Source organism: Staurois parvus, unplaced genomic scaffold (genome assembly GCF_062004578.1).
Source record: "Staurois parvus isolate SC_StPar_1 unplaced genomic scaffold, SC_StPar_1.0 ptg000235l, whole genome shotgun sequence".
NCBI lineage: Eukaryota > Metazoa > Chordata > Amphibia > Anura > Ranidae > Staurois > Staurois parvus.
Window position 1 is genome coordinate 4,118,204 of NW_028318031.1, and position 12,709 is coordinate 4,130,912.

Consider the following 12,709-nt stretch of genomic DNA (forward strand, 5'->3'; position numbering starts at 1 on the left):
TAGAATCTCTCTGTTTTTTTATTGTTGTTTTTTGCCTTCTTGCAGATTTTGCCTCACTTCCTGTTAATTTAAACATTGTCCAAAGAAAACAAATGAGGGTAAATCTCTCTAACAAAACTCAAGAAAACAAAGAAGAGAAAATAAGAAAGACAATCTTACAGGGCTTCTAACCTTTCCATATTCTATCCAAAACTAAAAAAAGTTTGATTATAGATACACTTTAAGTGACAGATGACTAACATAATAGGCCCTATAATTTGCAGTGCACTAACACACTTCATAGATTAGTTCACCTTTTCAGAAAAAAATGATAAGGTGAACTAATGCCCTACACCCTCCCCACCTCCCATTCTCTGTTGTACTTACCTCTGAAGATGATAAGCTGTCAGCACCCACGCAGCCAGTATAATAGTTCAGGGATTTAAATCTTAGCTTTTCTTACTCAAGGACTTCCGGGACAAATCAGAGCAATTCCGACTGATCAAAATCGTCACATGTCAGGACCTAACCAACTAGGAATGCTCTGATCCATCCTGGTAGCCCAACAGAAAGAAGGGGAAGAAAAGCAGGGATTTAAAATACCCAGATGGCTAAACTGGCTGTGTGGACACTGACACTTCTTGGCCCATGAAGGTAAGTACAGCAGAAACCAGAGAGGTGAGGAGGGTATAGTTTGTTAGATCACTTTTTTATGTTTTCTGAAAAAGGTGAACATACACTTTGGAGTACATCTGACCCCCTAAAACTAACCCTGAAAATGTAGATTAGGCTCAGCCTGGTGCTGATAGATTCCAAAACCTATCTATTGCTGGTGCTCTGCAAGTCCTCAAAAAACAAGGTAACTGCAGTATGCAAATTCTTACTTTAAAAAAAAAAGTTCTGGTTATACTGCTCCTAAAATTCCTACAAGGCAATGTGGTCATTCATCAACCCCAAGATAGGGAGACAGTGAACACTTGACTCTTCACTTTTCAGAAACAAGAGAGGTTCCCATTGCATAACCTGTGTGTTCGAATTACCCTCAGCAACCACAACTGGAAAAAGATGGCGTGACCAGGGAAATCTAACAATGCATAAACAGAGACAGAGAGTGCGCAAATGCCTAGTGCATTATCATTAAAGCTTTAATAAAGTGTATAGGAAAACTAAATATACTCACAAGCCAAGTGAGCTAAATGCAGTATAAAAGTATAAAGCCGGCAGGAGACAAGATGATAAACCATCTGACACGTTTTTGGGGAAATGATCCTGTTCCTCAGAGCTATGGATGCTATCTCCTCCACCTCCATCCCCTTTAAATAAATGATGACCCCAGTCAAGGGGGGGGGGGGAGGGAAGGAGTTATAAAAGCGCTGTCCATGGACGGTGTTTTTAGTACCAGAATAAGTAACAAGATTAGCGCACACTATAAACATTAAACCGTGTACTATAAGTAATGTACACAATATCTACTAAACCACAAGAATATATGTATATATATACACACTAAGAGTGGTAATACATTGCTAAGCACTTGTTACATACAAAATATGTTACATGTAAAGGTGTAACTTAAAAGAAAAGAAAGGAAAGATGTTGCTACATTCATTTTTTTTAATACGTGTAGCAACATCTTTCCTCTCTTTTCTTATAAGTTACACCTTTACATGTAACATATTTTGTATGTAACAAGTGCTTAGCGATGTATATATGTCATGTACCTGGTCAAAGGCTGGAGAGCTGAGAGGGCTTCCCTTGCGGCTGAGTGCAGAACTTCCCTGAAGGTGATGACTGGTGGTGCAGTGCCCAAACAAGCATGGGTTGCCAGCTGCAGTAGCCTGAAGAGTTGAGATGATGACCACCCGATGTAAGCAGGATTGACGCAGGGCAGGTGTCTTCCAGAAGCAGCAGGCGGATCTTGGCAGCAGGGAAAGACAGGAAGCAGAGTTAGGACCCAGGCCAAAAGTCATGCACAGAAGGTCAGTCAGGACTAGAGGCAGGTAGTAGAATCAGGGACAGGCCAAGGTCATACACAGGTAATCAGGCAGTAGAGGAGACAGTAGAATAAGCCAGGGGTCAAAGCCAAGGTGGAGACAAGACAGGTCAAAACCAAGCAGGGACGGTAACAGGAGATCCAATAACAGCATACACAGGAGCACGGGAACACAGGGAGGATGATGATCATCCAGCAACCGATGAGCAGGGCTGCTGTCCTTTTATAGGCCAATAGGCACCAGAAACTATTGCGCCCTACGCATGCCACGGTATTGGTGAAAGTGCCAATTCTTCCTCGATTAGTTCCCTGACATACTATACACATATTCTTGTGGTTTTGTAGATCCTGTAATTGTTTATACTGCACGGTTTGTTTATAGAGTGCAACAATCATGTTATTTATTACGGTACTGAGAACACCATCCGTAGGCTGTGCTTTTCTAACTCCTCCCACGTTGCCCCAACTTGGTTAGAGTGGGCGGGGTTTTTATCATTCATTTAATGGGGATAGAGGTGGAGAAGATAACAGCCATAGCTATGAGGAAAGGGATCATTTCCCCCCAAACACATCAGCTGGTTTACCATTCTGCCTCCTGTCGGAAGTGGAAAGCAGAATTTTGGACTGTGCACTTTTAAACTGCATTCAGCTCGCTTGGCTTATGAGTATATTTAGCTTTCCTATAACCTTTAATAAAATGTTAATGATAATGCAGTAAGTGTTTGCACCCTCTCTGTGTTTTATTCATCAACCTATGAAGAGACATCCCAACTAGCAGCGAGCATCACCAAACAGTGGTATACTTCAGGTATTTCTGGGTTTTAGGGGTCCTGCAGCACATGCAGCAAATGAGATGATTTTTCATCAACTTGGTAGTGCTCAGTCTAAATTTTTTTGGGTGTTTGGCACTGGGGTATTATAGGTTTGCTTAACAGGTTCAGCTGTCCCGAACAATTAAAAAAACACAATGAAGCTGATTCACTGAAGGATTTGAGAGTGTTCATACAAAAAATCTTTGAAGTTTCTCTTCAATTTTCCAATCATATGAAAAACAAATTCCTGTTCATTTATTTTATCTGCACACAACTGGATATTTAAAGTTAATATTCACACAATTTATTGGCATTGTTGTTTTTAGATAATTTGTACATGTTTTGTCCAATAATTTGTAGTAGAAACTTATTTTGTGTTATTACTGCCTATTTCTGTAACAGAACCTGAAACAATCAAGAACCTGAAAAAAGAAATGGCTACAATAAATTCTATATCTCTGAGCTGGCAGCCCCCAGATGGAAATGTTGATCACTATGAGATTGTAAATTCAAATACAAACACAACTAATACAACCTATTCCACCACTCTTGTGATTGATTCCCTGACACCTGGAAGTCTTTACAGTTTTGGGATCTATGCTGTTAGTTATAATAATGTATCAGGAAATATAACAAACATAACTGCCTATACAAGTAAGTGTCATCAGTTTAAAAAAAAAATCTATCTATCTATCTATCTATCTATCTATCTATCTATCTATCTATCTATCTATCTATTGATATAGGTCTATATATGTATATCAATCTTAAGAGCATAGTATCATTCAGGCCCTCTAGACCAGCAATGGGCAAACTACGGCCCGGCGGACCTTTTAATCCGGCCCGCGGAGCGTGATAAAAAAAAAAAACAGCCAGGGCAGGCAAACATTGGCTGTCAGGATGTGTGTAGGCGGGGCAGTGTGACGAACGTGAGGGGAGCTAGGCTCCTCTCACAGTCCGCCCTGAAGACCGGAACGGCGTGGGAACACGGCGAGAGGAACGCGCGGAGCAAAGGTAAGTAAATTGACACAGGGGGGACTTGGCTTACTACTTGGGGGGGAATAGTACTATGGGGGATGAAATACTATATGAGGGATGAATTAATATGAGGGATGAATTAATATGGGGAATGAATTACTATAGGGGGGATGAATTACTATAGGGGGGATGAATTACTATACGGGGGATGAATTACTATGGGGGATGAATTACTATATGGGGGATGAATTACTATATGGGGGATGAATTACTATATGGGGGATGAATTACTATGGGGGATGAATTACTATATGGGGGATTAATTACTATGCTTACTATGGGGGAATATTACTATACTTACTATGGATGGCATGGTAGTGGCTGGGCCGGCCAGCAGCTAGTGGGGGGCATAAAAGTTTTGTAAAATAACTCTTTTTATGCTTTTCTACCTTAAATTAATCTAAACATTTAATGTTACAAATTTTAATTTAATTTATATTAATTCACATATACACATCATTCATCTACTTTTGGTCCGGCCCCCGGGTCCAATATATGAACCCATTGCGGCCCTCAAGTCAAAAAGTTTGCCCACCCCTGCTCTAGACCCTCATGTTTTCTTGCTTACTGCCCTTGCTACTGATACAGATGTATGTGCCTATGCACAGATCACACATACCTTTAAGGTGAATAGAGGTATTAATGAACACAGAGTGTGGGTCAGTGCATTTTTGGGTTCAGGCAGTCTTAAACATGAGGAAGTGCATTAAGCCACGGTCTGTATGCATTGCAACCCACATTTACCACATGGATGTACATTATAGACATAAGCAGCATGCAGAACTGAATCTACAGAGGTGGTCACGCACAAAAGACTTCAAAGTGGGCCTGTGCTCAAAAGTTGTCTTAAAGCCATGTTTCTTGATGAAGTTTGGTACCATAAATAAAGAATAATTAATAAAAGGTATCGTAGGCTTATCATTGCTCCATGTTGCCTGCAGTGCTGCTTAGATAACCAAACATCTGGGCATCTGGTCATGTGATCTTCACATGACTATTTATACAGTCACTGCATCAAAACTGTCAAGGCTTAACCCCTTCTTGCCTAAGGGTAAAACAAATTTTAATGCCTAAGCACAATTTTGCAATTTTGACATGTGTTAGTAAAACTGTACATATCATCAGAACAACTTGTGCATTCAGGTGGATTATACCTTGTTTTTTTCAGGACAAATTGGGCTTTCATTTGGTAGTGAATGGTAATAGATATGTCCTGATTATTTTTTTAATTATCAAAGAATATCTGGTCCAAAATAGTAAAAAATTACATTTTTGAAAAATGTAACCACCAAAGAACAACCCAAAATAAATTCTCCTGCTCCTGACGATCACAGCAATACCGAATATGTGTATGTTAGTTGTTGTATGGATCCATTAGTACAGCCCAGAAAACAATAGAGAGAATTTAGCTTTTTTATCCTACATAACACAGTGACACTAACTGACACTGATACTAATTATAGAACAAAATGTTTTTAAATCCTGCCCCAAAAAATACTGACCCTGACCTTGACTCAAACACTAACCCTTGAACTGACCTAGATCGAACCTTGATATAGGTGTTTTTTTTTTTAATTTAATTATTATAATTTTTTTCTTTTTTACACACAGTTCTTTTTTTCTCTGTGCAAGGGGAGAGCGAGATACAATGTATCTCTCTCCTCCATTCAGAGAGAGAGAAAACATGGGGGCGGGCTTCACAGTGACTGATCATGGTGATAGCCAATCAAAGGCTTTCACAGCAATCAGGTGACCCAGAACTGAGGGTTCGATTGTTACCCTCATCTCTATGCAGGGAGCATGTCACGCAGCGCAATCCCTGCATAAAAGATAGATACGCATATGTGCAATCCCATAGAGAAATTCACAGTCCAGTGGGGCCACATATATGTGTAATACTTGGCAGGAAGGAGTCAAGCCCTCGTTTACACAAACGGCAAAGCAGTGGTAAAATCAGGTGGTTGAGTTGCTGTTTTTCGGCTCCCATACCACTTTTCTTTGTCTGTACCACTGCTGAACATGACCCATTTAAGAGAATGAGGTTAAAATAAGTGGTCAGGAGATATATATTGCCTGTCACATGCCCTCTGAAACCGATCCACCATGGGTTGCTTTTCAAAGGTGTGGCTATGTTGGCTGTACATGTGAACAAACCCTTAGCAATAATGTTTGAGAAAAGGTCCAGGTTAATGTTTTAGTCTGCAATTAACATTATTGAAAGGTTCTAAGTAGAATAATGTACATGTCCTTCTAGTACTTACTATATATTACAACTGTTCTAAAGTAGAATGTTCAAAACAAAAAGAAGGTGTCAATATTTGCATCTTAAAGGATCAAAAAATCTGAAAATATTCTTAGTAAATGATTAAGGGTTAGAATTATGGCCTGAATGTTTTTCCATTTGTAATATGTTTCTCCATTGTCCCCATTTTTAAGACTAGCTTTACTTTTTTTTCCATCTCCTCCACTGTGTCATAGTGTAATACTGACCATGCACGGTTTTTCTTGGACTTCTTTACATTCAGTCGGAATTTTGAACATTTGAGAGGAGCATTTTATGATTTCATTTGAGTCACATTAAAATTACAGTTTTAAACAAAATCTACTTATTCAGTTTTTTTCCTGTGTGCCCTAATTGACTGAATAAAAAAAAAAATATTGTGCCATACATGATACAACTCTGTGAAGATTTTCTACTATGTTAAATAAAGGTTTTTTTTTACAGTTTGTACCCACACAAATTGATTAACCACTTGCCCTCCAGAGGATTTACCTCCCTTCCTGACAAGGCCATTTTTTGCGGCACGCGCTGCGTTACTTTAACTGACAATTGCGCGGTCATGCAACGCTGTACATAAATGAAATTTATGTAATTTTTTTCCCACAAATCTTTTGGGGGCATTTGATCACCTCTGCGGTTTTTATTTTTTACACTATAAACAAAAAAAACCCGACAATTTTGGAAAAAAAACAATATTTTTAACTTTTTGCTATAAAACATATCCAATAAAAAAATTTAACAAATCAAATTTCTTCATAAATTTAGGGCAAAATGTATTCTGCTACATGTCTTTGCTAACCCCCCCCCCCAATAATTGTATATTAATTGGTTTATGTGAAAGTTATAGCGTCTACAAATGGCGGTATATACACTGGAATTGTTATTTATTTATTTATTTTCAATTAGTAATGGTGGCGAACAGCGACTTATAGCAGGACTGCGGTGGGCATTCTGACACTGGGTGGGAACTAAATAACTGCCACTGACATCCCCAGTGACACTAATACAGTGATCAGTGCTAATAAAAAGCACTGACACTGTACTAATGACACTGGGCAGGAAGGGGTTAACATCTAGGGTGATCAAAAGGTTACCAGTGTGCTGTGTGTGTTTTACTTGGGAGACATGCTGCTTTGTATCTCTCTGCTGTGCAGAAAGATACAAAGCAGCATGTCCATGCTGAAGGAGAGAAAGCTGTATTGTTTACACACAGCTCTCTCCCCTGTTAGGTTTGCCAATGATCAACGACTGCCAGCCAGGAATTTCTGGCCGGGACCTGGTGATTGACATTCCCAGCTGCCAATAGTGGTGCGGGTAGGGCAAGGTGCACCTGCCTCCTATCCGGAAATGCAAATCACATAGATATATGTAATTTTGCGCAGCCATGCTGCCTGTAGCAATGCTTCTGCTATAAGGCGAATTAAAAGTAGTTGGATAAGATCCACACCGTTTTATTTTTTTCAACTTCATTTAGAATACTTTTTTACTATTACTATTATACTATTTTGGACCAAAATGTGTCCAATTCAGAAGGAATTAACTCTCTGTCAAACAGGAATATTGAAAAACTTTACTTGTTCAGTGTCTGCTGAACCTTTGTCCACCTTGTTTGTGTGGATGGAGGAATCTGTTAATTTTTTTTTTTCATTCAACCAAACTAAAACTGTGTTTTTTCATATTCTTGTCCATTTTTCTGCTTATTATAAATAATACATGCAGGTTATTTTACTAACAAATTACTAAATAGGAGCTCTATATAAGTTGAAAAAAAACAGTGTGAAAATCATTGTGGGATGCAATATTGGTAAAGTGTAACTAAAGGCAAAACTTATTTTTTTTAGTTTTGATTTGAGTGCACAGGATTAGAACATTTGATAGTTTTCATTACTTCCTGTGTTCCCATTATGGAGTTCTACCCTCTCTATTTGTCCTGTTTACCTTTATCACAGAAAGTAAAAGAAAATCCTAAAATTTGGGTTGTCCCTAGAACAGGAATAGAGAGGAAACTTGTCTGTGGCTGGTGACAACCAGGTACTCTCTCGTGCTGGAGAGATTTCCTCTTACTTCCTGTTTTGGCTTGGGACAGGAAGTGAAAGTAAATCAGACACAGATGGACCAAAACACTGGCAAGGGTTATAACCCTCCCTTATTCTATTCAAAATGAAAAAAAGTTTTGCCTTTAGTTCTACTTTAACAAGTTAATGTTGAAACTGATGAATACCAAAAAGTACAAAATTAAGTCAGGTTACAAAGGGTTTAACCTCAGGGCATGAAGGGGCTGGATAACAAATTAATATGGTCTAGTCTGCCTAAGGTATCCCCTTTATCAATATTTAAACTCTATTAAATGTCTCTCGAAACAAAACATGCTGGTAGGCAAATTGTCTCTAGTCTAAATTGACCCTAGTGTGCAATATTTACTAAAACTGAAGAGTGCAAAATCTGGTGCAGCTCTGCATAGAAACCAATCAGCTTACAAGTTTTATTGTCAAAGCTTAACTGAACAACTTGAAGTTAGAAGCTGATTGGCTACCATGCACAACTACACCAGATTCTGAGTGCTCCAGTTTTAGTAACTCTACTCTAGTATTTGTACGTGTGAATGTGAGTTAGGAGGAAGAATGTCACCAGCACGCCATGAATCCTCAGAAGGGTCCAAAGCAGGGCCCCTTCGTCAGGCAAGTGACCGGCACTTGCCTGACGAAGGGGCCTTGCACTGCTCTGAAACGTTGCTGCTGTTTGTATTATGTGACCGCTAAATAAAGCTTTGGACCCTTCTGAGAATTTCTTGGTGTACTGGTGACATTCTTCCTCTTGGATTGCCCATGATCACTGCAGCACCCAACACTATTAAACAGCCACTTGCAGGAACGTGTGTTGGGAAAACTGTGTTTTGAATGTGAGCCAGGGACCTTAGTTTGTAAGCTCCTCATGGGCAAGGACTGATGTGAATTAAAAAAAAAATAATAGAGAGAGAGAGAGAGAGAGAATTGTCGTCACTATTCAACCACTTAAGCTCTGGAAGATTTTGCCCCCTTCATGGGCAGGTAATTTTTTGCTATTTAGCACTGCGCTACTTTAACTGGTAATTGCCCCATCATGCAACACTGAAACCATACAGATTTTATATAATGTTTTTCACACAAATAGTGCTTTCTTTTGGTTGTATTTGATCACCACTGGTTTTTTTGGAAGATAAATGAAAAAAATACTGAGAATTTTGAAAAAAAACCCACTATTTTATACCTTCTGCTACAAAACATATCCAATAAAAAAATCTCAATAAGTATATATTGATTTGTTTGCGTGAATATTATAGCACCTACAAACTATGGTATATATATACTTGATTTTTTTTTATATACTACTAAAGGCGGTGATCGGTGACTTATAAGGGGACTGCAATAGTGTGGCGGGCACTCTGACACTAACTGACACTGAGGGGAACTGATTAACTGCCTCTGACATCACCACTGACATTAATACAGTGATCAGTGACACTGCTATACACTGTCACTGTACTAATGACACTGGCTGGAAAGGGGTTAACATCAAGGGTGATCAAGGGGTTAAATGCGTGCCTAACTATGTGTAAAATGTGCTGCTTTGTACTAATAGTTCTCTTAGCTTCTCATCCCTGCAACAAAGAGCTCTGGGCTGTGATTATACATAGCCAATCAGCAGGTCCTGACCATGAATCATTGGGCAGGATTTGCTGACAGGCTCCCGCTGTGAACGGCGGACAGGGACACATGTGCAAACCCCAAACCTGGATACTGGCAGCGATGTATGGGTATCTTGCTTTGCCTGTGCGGGCTACCTCTCTATAGTAAAATGAGGGCAGGCTGTGGATAAATACTTATATTAAATAAATAAAACAGTTTTTGAATTTTGGATAGCACAGGTTTTGCATTTTCATGCAAGTCTATAATTGAAGCAGGCCAAATGCACCTGTCAGTGATTTCTGAATGTTCTCTGGAGCATCTTAAACTGAGGTCAGACTGATGCTGTTGACACAAGCCCTAAGCTCTAATAATAATGCTGCCAGTGGGCTAATCTGTCTGTGACACAGCGTCTATGCAACCTGTTCCCTTCTGTCTGGCAGAAGCAATCAAAAAATCACTCGATTATTTTTTTTTAAAGCTTTAAAAATATTTTTCTTTTTTGTCCTTAGTTCCGGATGTTGTCCAAAATCTGCAAATATCAGATGTTAATACCACTTCTTTGATGCTCAACTGGGACCCCCCAGATGGATATGCAACTTCCTATATGATCCAAATAGTGCAAAATTCTACTTTTGAGACTAATGTTACTTCAGCCTCAGTTACAATTCAGTATCTGACACCTGGAAATTACTATACCTTCCTGGTCTATGCTATAACCAATGATCTTGTAAAAGGAAATTACAGTGCCATATCAAATTATACAGGTAAGATTTCGAAAAATAGAAATGATTTGACTAATCAGACTAATAAACAATATTTATAGTATGTGCTCGAATCACAAAGTTTACAAAGTGTTTACAGCAAGTATAAAGTTTACAATGAATAAAACACATAGAAACACCATCTATAAAGTTTATTTATAAAGGATTCACTTTGTAATAATTAGCAAAACAAATGTTTTGCTCAGTAAATTGAGTCTACTCTTTTTTGATTGTGCATAACAGCTTCATATTAAGAGGAATGTAAACTTTGTGTTTGTTGAGGTTATGGTTTCTTCAGACCAGTATGTTGTTAGAATGGGTTTAGGTGACTGGCAACGCTGTAGGGGGTTAATATAAATCTTTCATAGATAAGCCTACAATTGAAAATTAAACTATTTAAAATTAAAGTTAAAATTTTTGGAAAATAACTCTTTTAAAGTCAGTTTTAAACATTACAGTTAGCTAATTAGGGTATTTAAAGCTGATCTCCAGGCAAACAGCCAAACACACAGATGGAAGAAATGTACTTTGTTTTACAGGCCAAATGATTTGTATTTCCGTCCATGCATTCTTGTGATTTACACAGCTCAATCATGCAGTGCAGCCCTGTCTGACAGGGGAGCACCCAGCTGTGGTAGTTAAGTAACAATTACAGATTTTGACCCTTCCCCAGCCTGTGGTTTTGACAATAAAAGAGGATGCAGCACAATGATGAGCATCTCTCTTTCACTCCATTCCCATCTTCTCATTGCATGTTCCTTGTTAGTACATGAGCACTGCAGCACTAGTTTCTTGTACTGCTTCTTCCACTCCATATCTGAGCTCTGCTGTGCAATGGATTACAAGAACCTTCATGCGCTTAATGTTTGTATTTTTTAATATACAGTACATTTTAGTTTGTGTTCATTTGTATTTTCTGTGTGCCTGGAGTTCATCTTTAGGAATGGGTGTGGTATGGTCCATTACTCTGGTGCATTAGGTGCCTAGAGTTCAGCTTTAGGAATGGGTGTGGTATGGCCCCTTACTCTGGTGCATTATGAGCCTGGAGTTCAGCTTTAGTAGTATGGTCCCTTACTCTGGTGCATTATGTGCCTAGTGTTCAGCTTTAGGAATGGGTGTGGTATGGTCCCTTACTCTGGTGCATTATGTGCCTGGAGTTCAGCTTTAGGAATGGGTGTGGTATGGTCCCTTACTCTGGTGCATTATGAGCCTGGAGTTCAGCTTTAGTAGTATGGTCCCTTACTCTGGTGCATTATGTGCCTAGTGTTCAGCTTTAGGAATGGGTGTGGTATGGTCCCTTACTCTGGTGTATTATGTGTCTGGAGTTCAGCTTTAGGAATGGGTGTAGTATGGTCCCTTACTCTGGTGCTTTATGTGCCTAGAGCTTCCCTTTAGGAATGGGTGTGGTATGGTCCCTTACTCTGGTGCATTATGAGCCTGGAGTTCAGCTTTAGTAGTATGGTCCCTTACTCTGGTGCATTATGTGCCTAGTGTTCAGCTTTAGGAATGGGTGTGGTATGGTCCATTACTCTGGTGCATTAGGTGCCTAGAGTTCAGCTTTAGGAATGGGTGTAGTATGGTCCCTTACTCTGGTGCTTTATGTGCCTGGAGTTTCCCTTTAGGAATGGGTGTGGTATGGTCCCTTACTCTGGTGCATTATGAGCCTGGAGTTCAGCTTTAGTAGTATGGTCCCTTACTCTGGTGCATTATGTGCCTAGTGTTCAGCTTTAGGAATGGGTGTGGTATGGTCCATTACTCTGGTGCATTAGGTGCCTAGAGTTCAGCGTTAGGAATGGGTGTGGTATGGTCCCTTACTCTGGTGTATTATGTGTCTGGAGTTTAGCTTTAGGAATGGGTGTGGTATGGTCCCTTACTCTGGTGTATTATGTGTCTGGAGTTCAGCTTTAGGAATGGGTGTGGTATGGTCCCTTACTCTGGTGCATTATGAGCCTGGAGTTCAGCTTTAGTAGTATGGTCCCTTACTCTGGTGCATTATGTGCCTAGTGTTCAGCTTTAGGAATGGGTGTGGTATGGTCCCTTACTCTGGTGTATTATGTGTCTGGAGTTTAGCTTTAGGAATGGGTGTGGTATGGTCCCTTACTCTGGTGCATTATGTGCCTGGAGTTCAGCTTTAGGAATGGGTGTGGTATGGTCCCTTACTCTGGTGCATTATGAGCCTG

At 39.5% G+C, this 12,709-nt stretch overlaps 1 protein-coding gene across 1 annotated transcript in view; it reads left to right on the top strand.

Annotated features, from left to right (window-relative positions):
- Nucleotides 1–12,709, top strand: part of LOC149460091 (uncharacterized) — a 370,510-nt gene that overhangs the window by 6,553 nt on the left and 351,248 nt on the right. Inside the window, 2 exon segments of the mRNA XM_089680163.1 lie at nt 3,187–3,438; nt 10,278–10,532. Coding sequence (XP_089536289.1) covers nt 3,187–3,438; nt 10,278–10,532 — 507 coding nt within the window.